The sequence below is a fragment of the Heteronotia binoei genome, chromosome 14 (genome assembly GCF_032191835.1).
Source record: "Heteronotia binoei isolate CCM8104 ecotype False Entrance Well chromosome 14, APGP_CSIRO_Hbin_v1, whole genome shotgun sequence".
Taxonomy (NCBI): domain Eukaryota; kingdom Metazoa; phylum Chordata; class Lepidosauria; order Squamata; family Gekkonidae; genus Heteronotia; species Heteronotia binoei.
The window spans coordinates 45,709,968-45,729,767 of record NC_083236.1 but is presented as its reverse complement, the minus strand read 5'-3'; the positions used below and the strand labels follow the sequence as shown (position 1 = coordinate 45,729,767).

The window sequence follows — 19,800 nt, the reverse complement described above, 5'->3', positions numbered from 1 at the left end:
AGGCCTAGGTCCTACTTACTTCTGCAACATGGCTTGCCATTCGCCTAACCGGTCGCCGATAGGAAAACGCTTAATGGTGCCCTGGATCTTCGCTCGCCACTCCCGCATGTAATCTTCAATGTCAAACACAAACGGCTGCTGCCCAAAGTTGGCATCCACTATCTCTCCAGGTGTCTGAAGCCCCACTGTGGGATACAGATTGGCCTGCCGAAAGAAAGAAACCCAAGTCACAAACCCAGCGAGAAGACAAAAACATAGCTTTTTTTCCCTAGACCTCCAAGGCAGAGGTGTTAATTTTCTTAGGCTTTAATAGAGCCTCCGTGTCAGGTGCATACAATGTACAGGAGACTGATTGGTTACAATTGATATTGATCTAAACTAGAGTTGAATGCATCCTTGACCATTTTCAGTATGTTAAAACACACAGGTCAGCATCAATCCTTGCATAAGGAAAGAGGGCACAGGTTTCCCCACAAGGACTTGCCATCTTTCTAGAGACTGATGATGAGAATGCAACAGATTATGGTACCAGGGTGTGCTTCCCAATGAAAGCCATAGAACATGCTTCTGGGATCTGCAAAAATTAAAATCAAGTTCCTTGTTTATTCTGCAGCCTTATGTTATACATCACATCTTGGGTGGGGGTGTTGGTTTTTTCTTTTTTCTTTTTTAAAGAAAGGAGTACTGTGTAGGGTAGGCTTCTGAGAGCCTCAAATTTTGAGAAAGGCTGCCTGGAAAGCACAGCTGGCAAGAACCCAAAGGAAACTACTTCCGGCAACTTGATGCAGAAAGATGTTCCAGTCCAACCCAAATGGAAATCCATGGCTCCAGACAAGCTTTTAAATACCCTTCAAGAACTAACTGTCCCCCTCGCTAGAAGAGGAAGGTTGCCAAAATGCATAAGAAAATTCCAGCAAACAACCCTCAAGGTATCGCTCTGTCCGTATTCACATTTTTTTTTGAGGAATCATGCCAACCACTTAATAGAAGGACCGAGGCATTCAGATCCCTGAACTGGAGGTTCCTCTTCATAGGTTCTAAGGTGGGCACCCATCTTGGTCTGCAGTACCAGAGCAAGGGACAAGTAGGTAGCACCTTAAAGACCAGCCAGGATTTTCAGGGTATAAGCGTTCAAGAGTCAAAGTTCCCTCTGTCAGACACCCAAACTTTGCTTCACTGAGTCTGGTTTGCTAGCTTATCCCAAAATAGTCTTCTAGTTCCACTTTGGTCCCTAACTACTCGTGGAGAATCTTCGAGACACAGCAGCTTCTTCTCCTCTCCCTGCTTTCCCTATGCACCACTCTTCAGTTTTTAATATGCATACCCCAGAGATGCTCTTTTGTGTTTCTGCTGCTGGAGGCACTAATCTTTTGCAACTCCCTCCTATCAGTCTTCTAAAAACACAAAACAAAAAAACCTTTCCTAAGGCAACGCTATCGGGCATCAGTTTCAGAACACACAAAAAAAGCCTAAACCCACATCTGACTAGGCCAGCCTACAAATGGATTTTAATCCAAAGGTTTTCCTAATGCAAGTCAAGGGCAAATTGTGGTTTGCTTCTCCTTTTAACAGAAAATAAAGCCACTGCCATCCTATCAGACAAAGAGACCGACAATTGTGAAAAAACTGACGTTCCAAATATACTGGATGTTTTTGGTTGTTGTTGTTTTGTTCGTGAGACTGCAGCTACCTTCAAGAGAACTGCAAATTGAGTGGAAATAATGGAAGAAATTGAGTGCAGGGAAAGAGGGATAGACTCTAAGGCAGAGGTCCCCAACCACCGAGTTGTGGACCGGTACTGGTCCATGGCCTGTTAGCAACCGGGCCATGAGTTGTATAATTATTTAATTATATATTACAATGTAGGAAGAAGAAGAAGGATGATGACATTGGATTTATATCCTGCCCTTCACTCTGAATTTCAGAGTCTCAGATCGGCTCACTACCTTCCTCCCCCACCACAGACACCCTGTGAGGTGGGTGGGGCTGAGAGAGCTCTGATAGAAGCAGCCCTTTCAAGAACAGCTCTGTGAGAGCTCTGACTGACTCAAGGCCATTCCAGCAGCTGCAAGTGGAGGAGTGGGAAATCAAATCTGGTTCTCCCAGATAAGAATCCGTGCACTTAGCCACCACACCAAACTAATAGAAATAAAGTGCATAATCATATGATCCAGAAACCGTCCCCCTGGTCTGTGGAAAAATTGTCTTCCACAAAACCGGTCCCTGATGCCAAAAAGGTTGGGGACTGCTGCTCCAAGGGATAAACCTGAAGAGCTAAAACTTAGAAGAAGAGAAAAAGAAGGTTGCTGTTCCTGAGAAGGTAAGACAAGAGACAGCAGTGTGAAGCTCAGGGAACTGAAAAAAAAAAAATATTTTTCTAGCACAAAGTGATAATAAATAGATGCTGCAGCAGTGACAGGCATAAGAATAAGACAAGTTTAATACAGCCAAGTATGCCATGGAACAGTTGAAAAGTTCTTGCAGGGGAGAGGCAGAGCCCTTTCTAGCGGTTTTCTTGGAAGAGAGGATCAACACACTCAACTATCCCCTGACTCCATTTCCCTCTGCAGTAGAATGGAAATATGTTTCAGAGCATAACAGCTCCTATTACCTAATCCAGTGAGCATTTCGTCCAGAAATCTTTGAGAGACTGTGCTGCCCAAATGGAGTAAGAATAGGGAATATTCAAGCGTGACATGCTGCAGTCACAACCCCCAATTCTTGGAATATATTGTAAGACGTGGGAGAGGGAAACGGCCCGGGCAGGAACGCACTACACATGTCTTCTTTTGAGAATGAAGTCTGCTACAGCTATCTAAGAAAACACAGAAGGACAAGCCAGGTTTCTTCACTGGCTCTAACGCAAACCATTAACATTTTCTGAAAGAAATGATGATACAATAGTTGACGAGAAATGCAAATGTAGCCGCAGAAAGAGCAAGCAGATTGTGAACAGCAATGAAAACTTTGTCTCCAGGGCCTCCCCAGCAACTCCTGGTACCGACAGCAAAGGAAAAGTTCTGTAGGACCTCAAAAGCTACCTTGTCATGATCTAACTGCTCTTGAATGTCTTCCCGAAAAGGGGGGGGGGGGGCGCGAATAGGGAAGGAATTGTTATTGGACATTGGAAAGGCTCATTTGAACAGCTGGGAGACCTCAAAAAAACTATCTCCAGCAGGCAAATTGGACTGCAAATTCTACTACATTCACAAAGATTTTGGGCCAAAGGAAAAAAAAGATATACACACATGGCAAAAATAAATATAAACCTGGGATGTTTCTTCCTTGGTTGTTAAATGGATGCCTGCAGAGGCAATCAAAGTGAGCAAACGCAAGCAAAGCAAGGGAACGGTGGTTTGGGGCAAGATTCCAGCAAGGTATGAGATATCCTGCAACTGGAGACAGCTCAGCTATTACAGAGACAGCTGTTCTTTGTCTTCATGACACGGCTGTTCAAGAGGTCTGCATTTCCAAAGAGCCCGGGGCTGCTTTACATACCGTGCAGAAAAAGTCATAGTTGCCATGTAGGAAAGTTTGTTTATTATAACGCATGGAAAACGCCATCGGGGTGGGCATGATTACTCCCATGACTTGTTTTTCCTTTGTCTTGTTTACAACTTTGGGAATAATTAGTCCCTCCCCCCTCCAGCAAAAGAAGGCTTTAGCATTCCCTGTTTTAAACATATTCCATAAGCACTTGCAACACGGCAGTGGATTACAGTCAATTACGTATATTTGAACCAGGGTTGGCCAAACTTGCTCACCGTAAGAGCCACACAGAATAAATGTCACAAGAGAGCCACAGGAAGGAGGGGAGGGAGGGAGGCAAATAAACAGGGGGGGGGGGAGGGATGGGAAAAAAGCAAACTTATTTTTAAATGCATTCTCCAAGCCATCAAGCTTGGCTTGGAAAAGTGAGTTGAAGAGAGAAATGCAGTGGGGGCTTCGAGAAACACAGAATATTGTGAAAGAGTCACATGTGGCTCCCGAGCCACAGTTTGGTCATCCCTGATTTAAAAAATGACTGCACAGCAGTCTATTCCCAGATTATGTGTACACACCTAAAGCCACTGCAACTGATGCGCTATTGCAACAGTCTTAACCCATGGCTCATGGCTTTCAGGTGGGTCATGGAGCCCCTGTACTTGTTCAGCAGCTTTTCGGAAGGACCTGCCTCACCCACTCCACAGCAGCAGGGCAGCAACAGAGTCATGGTCTCCAGAAAGAGGGGACTGCCAGGAGACCCAACTGCTGCCCAGGCTTGCAGGAGGTCAGTGCACCATGTGTCTGCGATGTCACATTCTTGCAGTTTAGTAACTCCCATGCTGCCACCTATGGGTTAAGGGTGAGTCCCGATTCTGGACAGGTCAAAGACTATTGTGCTAGAATATAGATAAACACCAGCAATTCTATAGATTTGGGTTGGATTTCTTTCCAGAAATTACAAAACACCAAACACTGATCTTTCCAAACATTTACAAACAAATCCCAAACTTCGGCTTAGGCAGGTAACAGAATCATCTTTGCTGTTATCTTTGGAATCTGATTCAAGTCATGTTTATTACGATCTGAGATCAGAATTTGGAATCAAAGCTGTTAGCAAACATTTAAATATGCTAGATACAGGAAACATACTTGACTTAAAATATTAAGACTGGGTCATACGCTTCTGCCTAATTAATTAAACATGCCCAAGCACAAAATCTGGCTATTAGCATAGAGGGCACAAGGCCCTGATTGCAAGGTTTTTTGCTGGTCAATGCGAGGTGGCCCGTCCACCGTTTAAAGACCAACGACATCCATAGTGACAATCGCATGGCCGAGGGATCGCACCAGTTGTTACGTGCGATATCGGCAATAATCTTTTCATTACAACAATCTCCAAGGAGGAGAAAAATATAAAACTGATTGGTTCCACCTGGGAAATTGGATAAAATTGGGGTAATATAAATATTTCAAATATCCTGGAAAAATCGACAGTATAATAAAACATGCTTATTTCTACCATATCTGAGTGGCTTGAGCAGAGACGTTTCTCATATAGAATCTGAGCAAATCTCCCTTCAAAAAGAGCAGAGGGAAGGACATTCAACTGGGCAAGCGTGAAGGCTCTGTGATGTTTAGGGTCTTCCAGCACAGAGAGGTAAGTGGGTAGAGCGAAATTTTGATTGCAATTCCCCAACAGGCAGGACAAGATGTGCTTTAACTCTGTCCAACTGAAGGGGGATATCCCATATTCTCTGCTTGATTATAATTTTAGCTCCTTGATCTGATTCTGGCACTAGATTATTCTTTCCACTGCATTTGTTCAAGACATTTCCTTGCTCTACACCTTCCCTACGGTTTTTATTTCCCATTTGTGCATCTCAGTGCACAACTGTATTTTGGCGCTGATGTACAAAATACATGGGAAAGTAGTGATTTAAATACATACCCCCTGCTCACACCTGGGCATTTGACAACAAAATGTTTACAGAACAAAGAGCCTTTGGACTACCACTTACACCAATTCTCTTGTAAAGTGGGTAAAGTGGCTAGGTAGCTTCTGCTCAAGCTTGAAAAGGAAAATCTGTGAGTTGCTGCACTGTGCTCACCAAGTTTAGCTACCAGGCCACATTCCAACTAGCCAACCCACAAGACAAGATGATTTATATGAACGTATAAACCAGATGGTTTATATAAATGTGTACGCCTCCAGGGCATTTTTTGTAGCAAGACCTCCTTTGCATATCAGGTTACACACCCCTGATGTAGCCAATCCTCCTGGAGCTTACTGTAGGTCCTGTACTAAGAGCCCTGTAAGCTCTTGGAGGATTGGCTACATTAGGGGTGTGCAGCCTGATATGCAAATGAGTTCCTGCTACAAAAAAAGCCCTGTACAGCTCTGACATAAACTAACACTTCAGAAACTGGAGATGCCTCATCTTTGTTTGCTTCGCTAACCAGCAATACGATGATTAGCTTAGAAGTTAATTTTTAGTCCGCCTGACACAGCCAAGGCAACAGTAGGTAGACATTCAAGCTTATCTTGCACCAAAATGAACTGAACTATTCAGGTTGGGGCCTTCTTGTTCTCTTCTTTAAAACCTCAAGAGAATCCTACAAAGCATCTTTTGGGAACTTGTATGTTAATACAGCCCCCTTCCCCCTGGCCATGTTCCTAGCAAATAACAGGAAAAACCTGATAAAAAACTGGTAACTAGTAACGCCCTGTCTTAAACTTAGTTTTTCTCTGGAACTTGCCTGCAGTGAAAGTGCCCCATTCAGGCACAGCCTAACTTTAACCGTTTCCAGATGGTGTGGCAAAGGAGACAGATCAGCAGAACTCAAGTTATTTCCCCCATCCCTTCAATTTGCATCTTTTATTGAAATACTGAAAATTGTACTTACAGGGAGGTCTGTAAAGGCTATACCTGTGGGGGGAAAATATTAAAATTAAAAAGACAAAGGATTTTTTTCCTCTCTCCCCATTTACCTACAGCTTTCACTGATTACACATATCACATGTCAACAATTGCCAGATTGGCCCCCCATAGGGAAAAAAAAGTCACAGTTTATCAGGATCTCTCTCACGGTCCCGTGTTTTGTGACTTCGTGTCCATAAAGGCAACACGGGTCCTCAAGCTAATCTTCGACTTGTGACAGATGAGGGATTTTTTGTAAACAGAAATTATAATTCATTATGTTGCGTTGGGAAGGTTAAACTGCCAGCATCCGTTTCAGACAGACCAGACATTGGATTATCAAAATGTTTGTCCCCCTGAAAGAAGCACCAGAGTGAACAAATTCTGTGACAACTGAATTGGGAGGATCTGAATTGGGAACCCTCAGTAAGGTTCCCTCACAATTTGCCTGCACAGGAAATCTACACTGAAGAGGGGGGATTTAAATCCCAGCCTCTTAATGGCAGAGAAAGCCCTCTGCATCCAGAAACTGGTTTTCAAGGTCCCCAGGAGGGTTTTTCCCCTATAAAAATTAAAAGTGTGCTACAGAAAGCAATTGGTGCAAAAAGATACAATGGAATTCCTGAACAGCTGCACTGATTGCCGCTGGAAGGCAGACAGAGGTGCAAGAGAAGAAGGATCTTGCAAGGTATGTGCGACTGAGCTAATGCTTCAAGATGCCTTGTGAGCAAGCCACATCATGGCAGCAGAAAAGTAAATTCTGACAACAGGGCGGCAGACAAGTCAGCAGAATTGCTATCTTCCCCATGCTTCTTTGTCTTGTGTGGTGAAAACAATCATAAAAACATGGGTGTGTGCAACATACTCGCTTCCAAACAAAGTTGGTTTATTCCAACCTGCATGTTTTGTTATGGAGGAAGGTCTTTGAAAAGCCAAAATCAAGGCTGAGGGTGAAGGAATCACAATGCAGCCAGGGGAAAAAAAGGCTTAAGGCAAGAGACAGAGTACAAATGTTACAGGGCAGAGAAGCCATTGAGACATTCATAGTCATTACAGCTAGATTGTGAAGCCACCATATCTGGCAACAGCATTTGCCCATATTCATCCTGTTCCCTTCACCTTGCCTGTTCCTCCCTTGCTAATAAGCACTATATTTTGGGGACAAAGCCTTTCCTTTTCCCTTCTGTTCAGTGTGATGCATATCAGTAATATAAAGGTAAAAGGTAAAGATAGTCCTCTGTGCAAGCACCAGTCATTTCTGGCTCTGGGGTGACATTGCATCACGACGTTTTCACACCAGACTTTTTAATGGGTTGGTTTGCCATTGCCTTACCCAGTCATCTACACTTCCCTGCCCCCCAGCAAGCTGGGTACTCATTTTACCAACCTCGGAAGGTTGGAAGGCTGAGTCAACCTTAAGCCAGCTATCTGAACGCAACTTCTGCCAGGATTGAACTCAGGTTGTGAGCAGAGCTTAGGACTGCAGCTTTACCACTCTGTGCCACGGGGCTGCTATCAATAATATATATAAGGGGTGGCCAATGGTAGCTCTCCAGATTTTTTTTGCCTACAACTCCATTGAACATATGAACACATGAAGCTGCCTTATACTGAACCAGACCTTTGGTCCATCAAAGTCAGTATTGTCTTCTCAGACCGGCAGCGGCTCTCCAGGGTCTCAAGCTGAGGTTTTTCACACCTATTTGCCTGGACCCTTTTTTTTTGGAGATGCAGGGATTGAACCTGGGACCTTCTGCTACCCAAGCAGATGCTCTTCCACTGAGCCACCATCCCTCCCCTCAGCCCCAGCCAGCACAGCCAACAGCTGGAGCTGATGGGAGTTGTAGGCAAAAAACATCTGGAGAGCTACCGTTGGCCACCCCTGATATATATAGTCTTTCAGGTACTGTGTGAAACTGCCACTTAGGTTTCATTGTAAGAGATGGGGTTAAATTTGGGTAGTATTGATTAGTGGATCAATAATATATGTCCACTAATCAACACTGCCCAATTAAACCCCATCTCTTACAATGAAGCCTAAGTGGCATTTTCACACTGTACTTGAAAGATCCACTACCAAGCGTGTCACTTTGGCGGGGTTCTCCTACATGGTGCACACGGGCACCTGCAGAATCACTCCCAAGTGTCTTCAGAAAAGGGGGGGGGCAAGTGGAGCTTTTGTCCAGCAGGGTTTCAGATTAGCCACTGGAGATCTGATTGGCTATAGAGATTTTTTTTTAAGTTGCTTTAGCAGCAGCTGCCACCGCAGTACAAGGATTTTCCCTGTATGACTGTGAAATGCTCTGTGTGTGCAAGAAAGCATTTTTAAACTATATGTTCATTTTAAAAGGTGTCCTGTTAAACAGAACTTCTGCCTGAAATGTTGAAGAATTACTATTAGAGCTATGCATGACAGCACTCTGAGATTCTGGTGGCAGCCATTTTGCAGTTGTGCCCACCACCCAGTGGCAGAACTCTGAAGGTGCCCACAGGAAAGCTGGGGACCCCTGGGTTAGTGGCCTATCCATTTTGCTCTTTGGAAAAAGAAAGAAATGTGCCAAGAAACTCCAGTGAAATTACGGATAGCTGTGACGGTTATGTTAAAATCCAAACACAGCAGTCATGTAAAGGTAGAGTACAAAAGCTCTGCAACATTTTCACTGGCCCTAATAAGTGGTTCAAATGAAACTGACATCAAAAGGTGAGATATAAACATACAACACTGGCTTCTAAAAAGCTGTTCCAAGATAAGCCTTCAACATCTTGTGCAGATTCTGTACTCTGCATGCAGAACGCAGTGCTACAAGATACAACTCCCTTTATTCAAAAGAAAACTACGTAGCAAAAGCGATGAAATGCCCAGCGGTAACTTAAGCAGGAGCCTTTCACCTTGAAGATATTTTCAAAGCACATCTAGACATTTTGAGCCAGGCTGCTGCTGAAGCAACATCCCCCAAAAACTTCTGCTTCAAAGAAAACTCCTTCTGGTAGTCTGCTACAGATCTGGACAGAGGCAGAGATGCGCATAAATAGATTTTTCTGCTGATAGCATGGGGGCATGCCTCGTCATCCTTTCATCCCAAGAAAGCAAAGCATAACCGTGATCTCAAAGGATCAGTTGCAAAGACTGCTTGTGAGCTCTTCCACACCCTGAACGTGGCAGCTGTTGTGTGCAAAAGTGAACATAACAAGAGATGTATTCAGCCTACATCCTGGGACACAGTTGCACTCCAACCACACCTAACACCCCCCCCCCAAAAAAAGCAGGTTTGCAGCTTGTGAGAGCCTTGGGACCCACAATGGCACACGGGGGTCCAAGTTTCAGCTGTGGCCTGCAGTGCCGTTAACCAGCTGCAGACCTTCCTTGCAAAAACACTATCTGGCAACAGTCACCTAAACACAGGTTACCCTCCAGGGTTAGAGTACTGTAGTATGCTCTTAGCGAGGCTGCCTTTGAAGACTGCTTCAAAAAAGAAACAGCAAGGCATAAAAGGACTAGGGGGAAGGCACCTTAGGGACCACCTGTGCCCATAGGAGCCTGCCAGAGCTCCAAGAACTTCAGAGATCTTGGTCCACGTGCTCTTCTGTCTTCTAAGTGAGGCGGGTGGCCACAAAAGTTTGGGACTTCTCTGCTGTGGTGCTTTGTCTCTGGAACATCCTCTACCATACTCTTCACTTGGCAACAAGCCTGTCCATTCTTCAGTGCCAGGCCAATATTTTTATGAGATATCATGATGTGAGACGGCCAGGCTGGGCAATATGTGATATGGTAAACTTCTCTAAGTGCTGTTGAGCTGTCTCTTTTTTAAAATGTTTTTATTGTATTTTATTGTTTTATCATATGCTGTACTCGGCCCTGAGCCCTACGGGAAATGGGCGGAATAGAAATATACTAAAATTTAAAAAAAAATTAAAACCTAATTTCTCAGGTATTTACATATGCATTTTTTAAAAACTCAGGTCTGATGGATTTACCTGAAGGTTATTCAGGATGAAGCAGCTAAAATGCAGAGACTGCCTAACTCCAGAAGCTGCCTGTGGATTCCTCCCCCCTACTTGTCATTTTTGTCTGTCTGTACAGCTAATACCTACTCCCCACCCCAGTAAGGCCAAAAAGACAGCAATAGCTTTGCACTCTTTAAAGGTATTGCAAATATCCTTGTTCTAATAGAACCTGCATGGGAGAATATGCCTGCATTGGGTTCAGGGGAATTTCATCCCAAAGCATCCTTTATGATAGGATTTCAGGAAAAAAGTTATTTCATAGCAGGAAGAAAGTCAGATCACAGAATCACAGAGTTGGAAGGGGCCATATAGGCTATCTAGTCCAACCCCCTGCTCAATGCAGGATCAACCTAGACCACCCCTAATGGGCTTATCCCTTAGAGCTGGTGGTGAAGTCCTGAAAACGTCACTCTTGACAGGTCTCAAATGGACTCCTTTTAAAACAACGGACTGCTACTGGATCTAAACAGACGTCTTTGCAGAACACTGGTAACTTTTCATATGTTTTGAAATTACAATTCTGCCTTAACATTCAGTTGGATTTTGACACCTCTCCTTGTACAAACTCATGCTGGAGAGCCAGTGTGGTGTAGTGGTTATGAGCAGTAAACTCTGATCTGGAGAATAGGGTTTGATTTCCCCATCCCTCCACATGAAGCCAGCTGGGTGACCTCAGGCCAGTCACTGTTCTCTCAGAGCTCTCTAAGTCCCACTAACCTCAGAGGGGTGTCTGTTGTAGGGAGAGGAAGAGAAGGCAATTATAAGCTGCCTTGAGACTCCTTCCGGTAGTAGAAAAATGAGGTACAAAAACCAATTCTTCTATTTCAGACATCGCCTACTGCTGGGGGATGCTACTATTGCATCCCAAACTGGAGAGCAATTAGGCCATTGATGAAGAAGGTTCCTTGGGACAGAATTCATTCTCACAGGATCTCTGTTCCTTCTTCTACAACTATAAGCAACCGACTGTCTTCTGGTCTTCACAGGGTTTTAAGGAAAACATTTTAAGGGGATTTCCTCTCTTTGCACAATTACTTGAAGAGGCAAACTATGTTTTGACTGTGATTGAATGTAAGACCCCACTGTGCTTCTGGAGCCCAACACTCCAAGAACTATTGTTCTGACCCACTGGCCAAAATAACTTGTACCAGCAGATCTGCGGACAGGATCAGTTGGCACCCAATATGCCTGCTTCCAATAAGAATGAAGTATACATCTAGGACTAACGAGCCTGGAAAACAACAAAGGTTATTGTGCCCCCCACCCCCAATTCCATCCCTGGGATTCTTTCTTATCCTGACTTCAGGCAACAGCCTGGACCCATCTACACAAGGACAAGAATACATTGAACACGTTCACATTAGCAGGAGATGCTTTGCTCTATTTCTTCCCTTCCTGCTGGCGTAGCTCTTTGCACTTAACCCTAATTGGGGCTTGCATGAGAAGCCGCCCGTCTCTGGTGACACAGTTGTTCTATAGGCATTTTAAAAAGCTGTCACCAAAACAGGAGCATCTCGGGACAGACTGCTTCTAGTTTTAGCCAAGGACAGCAGCTTTAACACGTACAGGACCAGCAAGTGCTGCAGGGCTGGAGAGGACAAGCAGCAAATCTACGAGGAGGAGCAGGGTCAGGGAAAAGAATATAAATATACTAGCATTAATGTGTCTGCACCAAAGCATTTGATTAAGGAACAGATATTGGTAAATATAACCTTCCTCTCCACAGTGAGAGGGAGGAAAAAAATCCATGCCTTCTTTGAAGAAGGAATGCAAGAGCTTAACATAACCGGAAACTGAAACCTTCAGAACACCTGATGCTACCTTATACTGAATTAGACCACTGGTTCATCATGGTTCAGAGCCAGTTTGGTGTAGTGGTTAAGTGCACGAACTCTTATCTGGGAGAACTGAGTTTGATTCCCCACTCCTCCACTGCTGGAATGGCCTTGGATCAGCCATTGCTCTCACAGGAGATGTCCTTGAAAGGGCAGCTGCTTTAAGAGCTCTTACAGGGTGTCTGTTGTGTGGGTGTGGGGAAGGTAAAGGAGATTGTGACCACTCTGAGATTCAGAGTATAGGGCAGGATATAAATCCAATATCATCTTCTTCCTCAATGGTCAATATTGCCTATCCAGGCCAGCAGCGGCTCTCCAGGGTCTCAGGCGGAGGTCTTTCACATCACCTACCACCTGCTCTCTTCAACTGGAGATGCTGGGGGCTGAACCTGGGAGATTCTGCATGCCAAGCCAGTACTCCACTCCTTAGCCACAGCCCCTTCCCAAACCTCCAGTGGCACCTAGAATCAGCACTAGCAGGAACCACAATTCAGGAGCCACTATCCATACTATACAGATGTACAGAGCACAACAGGAAATCTGCCTAATCTGCTCAAATGCTAGCATTAGAAGAGGTCCTCCAGTGCTTTTACTACAGGATCAGTTTCTCTGTTCTCTAACTAGAGCCATATTAGATGCAGAGTTGACCCTTCCTCTAAGACTTCATGTTTTACAAGACAGAAACGTTCAGGCCACAACTGCTTGGAGGTTCGGAAACTAATGTGATGGGAGATGAGACATGCTTAGTATTTAGGGACTACCTTAGTATTTAGGGATATGCTTAGTATTTAGGGACTACCAGGCACTGCAATCTTGCCTCTAGCTAATACTTTTCCCATTGAGAACCCCCTTCGACTGCAATCAGAATGCAGATTATGCTTATGTACTGTAGGTACTCTGCATCTACTGAGCATGAAATCACATTTCTGGAATGTCAAAATATGCCCAATCCTGTGTCAGTGCAACATGTCTCAGGAGATCTCAAGAGAACTAAGTTCCCAAGTAACAGAAGAACACCAAATTTTAGAGAGTTCACAAAGTATCTCTGAAGCTAATCAAGCAGCATGGATTTCCACATCATGTTCTCACTCAACAGAAGGAACATCTATTGAACCTTTGTGCCAGTAAACACACTGCAAGGAAGTGCCTTGCTTTTCCATTCAATGCATCTAATTCATCAGGCATGGTGCTTGGACTAGCCACTAAAACACAGAGCTTCCGATACTTTAGGATGAATGTTTATCAGGATATCTTCATCTTATACACACACACACCCATTAAAGTCTGCCTGAGTGTATGCAGATAAAATTATTTTGTCCTAGAACTCTTTGCTGAGATCAGAACAGTGAGACAGTATTTGTGTGGGGTGTGTGTGGAAAGAGTCCTTCATAGAAAACTAGGAAAGGGGTCCTATTCATCACTAGGGGTTCAACAAAATTACCTGGTATTTTCTGTTCTACATGACTGGGGGAGGAGGGAAAACTCATGCTAGTTAGGGAAGAAGATACAGTAGTAAGAAGGATGGTTAATGGGTGCCTAGATAATCAATGCCAGTAGTTGCAGTCTATTAGCTGTTAGAACAAATAATTACACTAGGTATCCGTGGAAGTTACCCAATGTAATCAGCATAGGTTTGCAATACAGATGGTTGAGCCAAATGCCTACTAATTACTCACCTAAGCTGTGCCCGTTCTTTGTGTAGAAACAGGTGTTGTTGATGAGGTTCACGCAACAGCCTATCACATCTCCAGTAGTGAATGTCGGTCCATAGGGCTGCCCCGTCCCCGAAGAGCAGAAGGAGTGTCCATCGTCACCATGGTAGCCATAGGAATGTTTATCCCAACCTGGGGGTGGAAAATATAAGGAGGCAAATTATAAAAGTGGCAGGGGCAACAACAGGAACAAACATGGACATGGACATGGGAAGCTCAGTCTACCAGGAAATGCAAACCACAACGGCAAGCGTGTGTGACAGTAAGGCTACAACAAGCAGATGTGCAGTTTGTGTTTATCACAATGTTCTTGGGAAGAGATGCTGCTGAAATGTGGGGTGGTACTTTTCATGAACTCTCCTCTCTCAAGTTTGAAACAATATTTTGGAGCATAAGCTGTAAAATGTGGACTGTATTTACTCAAGATCCAATCATTAATACCCTGAAGCAAGAGAAAAAACCCTACAGCCTGAGTATAAGATCCCCATCAGACAAGTTAGCGACAAGTGCTGTTTTACTGCTGACTTTAATTTCTTTTTGCTGCTGAAAGCCTTAACTAGTCTTTCGACTAAGCTATTTGTACCATCTTCATTTTAATGGTCCTTTAATGTAGTTTGCTGCAGCTGCTACAGCTGGATTTTGCAAAACGTTTTTATGATGGTCTATTATACAGCCATAAGTGTTACTGGAAGTTGCCTTGGGAGCTATGTAGCTGAGAGTAGGGGATATAAATGTTTTAAATAAAGCCCTAATGTTCCTTTCAGAAATTACTGCACAACACACGCATGATTATATATTCCAGAGGGGTAGCTAGGTTACTGTGCTGTAGCAAAAAACAAAAAGAACCTTGAGGTAGCTTAAAACACAGATTTATCACCACATAGGCTTTCATGAACTACAGAAGACTGAGAGTCACTGGACACGCTGAGCACCACCATGGGGGGACCATTGTTCTGCCCCATTCTCCCACCTATGAACTTCCAATCTCCTTTGAATTGCTGGACACATCGTGCACCGCTGGCCACCACAATGGGAGGACCAGGGCTCTGCTCTGCTCTCCCACCACGGGCTATCACCCTACAGCCTTTCAACTACCTCTAAGTCGCTGGAAACACTGTGTGTCCAGAGATATACTGTTCTGAACATCCGCTTTGCTCTTCATATGAAATGCATACACCAGCTTGCGTGTATTTACTCAAATTGTCAAGTGTTCACATTTTAAACATTCTCTAAACAGAAGTCAATCTGTTTATCTTTAATGTGCCACAAGACTCCTGCTTATTGGGAATTATTATTAGTAATTATTTTTAGATGGTTTTGTTTTACTTTATATCCTGCCTTTCTCCCAAGTGGAGACCCAAAGCTCTCATCTCCATTTTCTTCTCACAATGGGGGAGGGGGGGAGAGAGTGTGTGTGTGTGACTGGCCCAAGGTTCCCCAGCAAGCTTCTATGGTAGAGCAGGGATTCGAACCTCCATGTCCTAGATCCTAGTCTGACACTCTAATCACTACACTTGCTCTCATTATTACTTAATTCCTGGCACTTTTGTAAGCTAGTTCTGCAATCAAATCAACTACAACTGCCCCCCACGAGACGCATTTGATAATAACTCCAAATAAAACTCTATTAAAAAGTCTGTTTACTTATTAGATTTTTAGTTATCACTCACCCAAACAGTCTCACGGTGATTTACAACACTAAAACCAATAAAGTCAACATAAAATAACAGATATATAATATTAATATTAAAATATGTGGCTATCACTATACAACTATTAAAACAGCCCAAACATGCAGTTAGCCCTCCAAAGGCCACCCTAAATAATTCAGCTTTGCATGCCCTAAGGAAACTAAGCAAATCTATCAAGGCGTGGGTGTCATCTGAAAGTGCATTCCACAGCGTAGGGGCCACAACTGAGAAGGCCCTTCCCCTGGTGACTGCTAAACAACTCATCCTGGGCCCAGTCATTTGGGCCTGTAATGATTCCCAATCTTGATTTGTAGGGAACTTGTGAGCTAGGGATACCTTATCTGCACTCTTTCCCCTGTAATTCCAGGTCTCCTGGAGTTACTACTCAAAAACAATGGATGGTTACCATCTTTCGAACTTCAGTATCAAAGCTGAGGTATTATTTCACATGCTGGGAACATGATACCTTGGCTTTCAATTTTCCACCTGTTCCAATTAATTGGAGTCTAACTGGTATTTTTTTTAAAAAAGAAACCCTCAAATTAAAAACAAAAACAAAAGGAAGGAGGGTACAACAGAACCAACCCTCATTATTTTAATACATAAAATGGTGGCTTTAAGAGATGTTGATTTTTTAAAAGTTGTAGTTAAAAAAAAGGTAAAGGTTCCTGTGCAAGCACCAGTAGCTTCCGACTCTGGGGTGACACCGCATCACAAAGTTTTCACAGCAGACTTTTTGCAGGGTGGTTTGGCATTGCCTTCCCTAGACATGTACACTTTCCCCCCAGTACTCATTTCACCGTCCTCGGAAGGATGGAAGGCTGAGTCAATCTTGAGCCTGCTACCTGAACCCAGCTTCTGCCGGGATCGAACTCAGGTCGTGAGCAGAGCTTGGACTGCAGGACTGCAGCTTACCACTCTGTGCCACGGGGCTCTATTACATTGTAGACAGGATCTCAAATACTGAAGAAGGCTAGTGTCAGAACTTAAGAACTCCAGGCAGATCCCATACTTAGTTTCCAAGCTAGGATTTTATTAGAGAGAACTAAGAACTGTTAGATACAAGGTACAAGATAACAGTGATGGCGAGAGCCAGCACTGGCCCAGTTTTATATAGTAAAACAAACAACCCACAAAGCTTTAATTCACACCGTTACAGGCACATCTGTCTTCCCACCAGTGCTATCAGCAAAGACATTGCCTCCTTACTCTGAAGGCCACACGATTCGGCTTCAAAGGGTGTCAGTGTGAGAAAGTACAGAGATACAACATTATTCAGTCCACAGCCCCCAAATACTTTGGATACCATCGGGGCAGGGTTAACTACTACTCAGGCACTTCAGGTTAAGAAAGGTTACAATATGGGGTCGGTCTGGTTCAACGCTCAGGTCCACTCTATGCATACTTGCCAACCATCAATTATACTGGTTCTACATTAAGCTAGCAATAATAAAGTTACAAGTTCTGACATACTGCCCCCCCTAAGCGCCCTCCCCCGGGGGGTGGCGGCTTGGGCTTGTGCGGGTACAGCAGGTGAAACTTTTTTAACAGTTGCGGCGCAGCTACGTTCTGAGATTCGACCCATTCATCACAGCTCGGGGGGAAGTGCTTCCACCTGACTAAGTAATACAGCTTCCCCCGTTTGACTTTGGAGTCCAGGATTTCGTGGACTTCATGGTGACTCTGACCCCTCACTGTCGTCGGAGGGGGCGGCGGAGCCCTGGGATGGAAGGACGTGGCACCAGGGTCTTTCCGGAGTAAGCTGCAATGAAAAACAGGATGGATTTTGCTTAGAGACTTGGGCAGCTCGAGTTCTGCAGTCACTTTATTGATTACTCGTTTGATCTTAAAAGGCCCAAGAAACTTCAACGCAAGTTTGCGGCAGGGCTGAGGAAGGGGGAGGTTTTTTGTGGACAAAAAGACAGTGTCTCCCACTCTCAATTCCCATTCCGGAGAGTGTTTTTTATCAAATTGTTTTTTGTAAGCCTTTTTCGCTTCCTCCAGGTTCTCCTGAATTCCCTTCCAGCTCTCCCGAAGGCCCTCCCACCATTGTTGGCACGATGTGGGTTCTGAGGAGGTGGCAGGGAGGGGAAGCGTTGGGAAAGGCTTGCCCTCATAGCCATTTATGATTTGAAAAGGAGAGGTTTTAGTAGAGCTGTGAAGGCTGTTGTTGTAGCCGTATTCAGCGAATGGGAGTAGGTCCACCCAGTTGGACTGTTGGAAGTTAATGAAACAGCGGAGGTACTGTTCTAGAAGGCTATTAACCCTCTCCGTCTGTCCGTCCGACTGGGAGTGGTAGGCTGAGCTGAGGCCCTGCTCAATACCCGCAAGCTTGCAAAACTCCCGCCAGAAGTTGGCAACGAACTGCGTCCCGCGGTCGCTAATGACCTTGTCTGGGAACGAGTGTAGGCGTACAATGTGTGTAAAGAAAAGTTGGGCAAGTTTTTTAGCCGTGGGGAGCTGCTTGCAGGGGATGAAGTGGGCTTGTTTGGAGAATGTATCGACCACTACCAAAACAACAGTTTTGCCCTGCGACGGCGGGAGCTCCACAATGAAATCCATAGACACTACCGACCAAGGCCGGGTGGCTGTTGGGAGGGGCACTAGGTGGCCGGGAGGCTTACCCCCTCTTCGTTTAGCCATGAGACAGGTGGGACATGAGAGGACGAATTCGGAGACATCTCTTTTGAGCCTAGGCCACCAGAACTGTCGGGTAATGAGGTTGAGGGTTTTGACATAGCCGAAATGGCCCGCCAGGCGGCTGGAATGACAATGCTCTAAAATCTGCTTGCGGAGGGAGGAGGGCACATAGATCTTTTCGTTGTGCAACAGGAGGCCGTCCTCGCTTTTACGGAGGTTCGGTGGTTGGTCTGCCTCCCGAGCAGTCTCTGCAACTAACTGAGACAAGAGGTCCGGCTCCGGGGGGCCGATCCTCTTCCCGGAGCGGGTGGTGACCCCCCCCGCGATGGCCGAAGGGGGGATAAGGGAGTCCACCACCTCCTCGCGGAGGCTCTCGTGCTGTGGCAGGCGGGAGAGGGCGTCCGCCAAGAAATTCTTGGTACCTGGGATGTGTTTCAGTACAAAGTCGAATTTGGCGAAAAACCCAGCCCACCTGATTTGCTTTGCAGTCATTTTGCGGCGCCCGGTCAAAGCCTCGAGATTTTTGTGGTCAGTCCAGATTTCAAACGGGACTCTGGCCCCCTCAAGCCAGGAGCGCCAGGTTTTCAAGGCAAACATGACTGCAAAAGCCTCCTTGTCCCACACTGACCAATTTTTCTGCTCGTTCGAGAACTTTCGTGAAATGTAGGCGCAGGGGCGCAGAACCCCGTTGTCCCCCCTTTGCATTAATATGGCTCCGACGGCGGCGTCGGAAGCATCACATTGAACCACGAAAGGTTTTAACTCGTCAGGGTGGGCTAACACGGGCTCCGAGGTGAAGAGGCGTTTCAATTCTGTAAAGGCTTTTTGACACTCGGGCGTCCACGTTAGGCGCGCGCCCGGCTTTTTTGCCTCTGCCCCCTTCCCCTTTGTTTTAAGGAGCTCCGTAAGGGGTAACATGATGGTGGCGAACCCCTTTATGAAGTCGCGGTAAAAATTTGCGAACCCGAGAAAACTTTGGAGCTGTTTGCGGGTTCGTGGGGGCTCCCAGTCTAGCACCGCTTGAACCTTTGCTGGGTCCATTGACAACCCTTCCCCCGATACACGGAAGCCTAGATAGTCAAGTTCAGTCTTGTGAAATTCACATTTTGATAGTTTGGCATACAACTTGTGCTTGCACAGGGTGCTCAACACTTTTCTGACTAGGGGTACATGTGACTTGAGATCTGGCGAATAGATAATGATGTCATCAAGGTACACCACCACCCCCTTAAACAGGAACTCTCGCAGAACCTCGTTGATAAAGTTCATGAATACCCCAGGGGCCCCCTGTAGCCCGAAAGGCATAACCAAGTACTCAAATTGTCCTAGCGGGGTATTGAACGCGGTCTTCCACTCGTCCCCCTCCCTGATGCGGACTCGGAAGTACGCGTCTCGGAGGTCGAGTTTTGTGAATATTTTCCCTGTGGCCACAGTATTCAATAGGTCCTTAATCAATGGGATCGGGTAGGCATTAGACATCGAAATCCCGTTTATCGAGCGAAAATCTGTGCAA

At 45.2% G+C, this 19,800-nt stretch overlaps 1 protein-coding gene across 2 annotated transcripts in view; it reads right to left on the bottom strand.

Moving 5' to 3' along the window:
• Window positions 1-19,800, bottom strand: part of RANBP10 (RAN binding protein 10) — a 58,961-nt gene that overhangs the window by 12,593 nt on the left and 26,568 nt on the right. For both annotated transcript variants that reach the window (XM_060254152.1, XM_060254151.1), the window contains exons 4-6: window positions 13,921-14,088; window positions 6,391-6,413; window positions 20-204 (exon numbers count right to left, since the gene is read on the bottom strand). In XM_060254152.1, coding sequence (XP_060110135.1) covers window positions 20-204; window positions 6,391-6,413; window positions 13,921-14,088 — 376 coding nt within the window. The remainder of the gene's footprint in view (window positions 1-19; window positions 205-6,390; window positions 6,414-13,920; window positions 14,089-19,800) is intronic.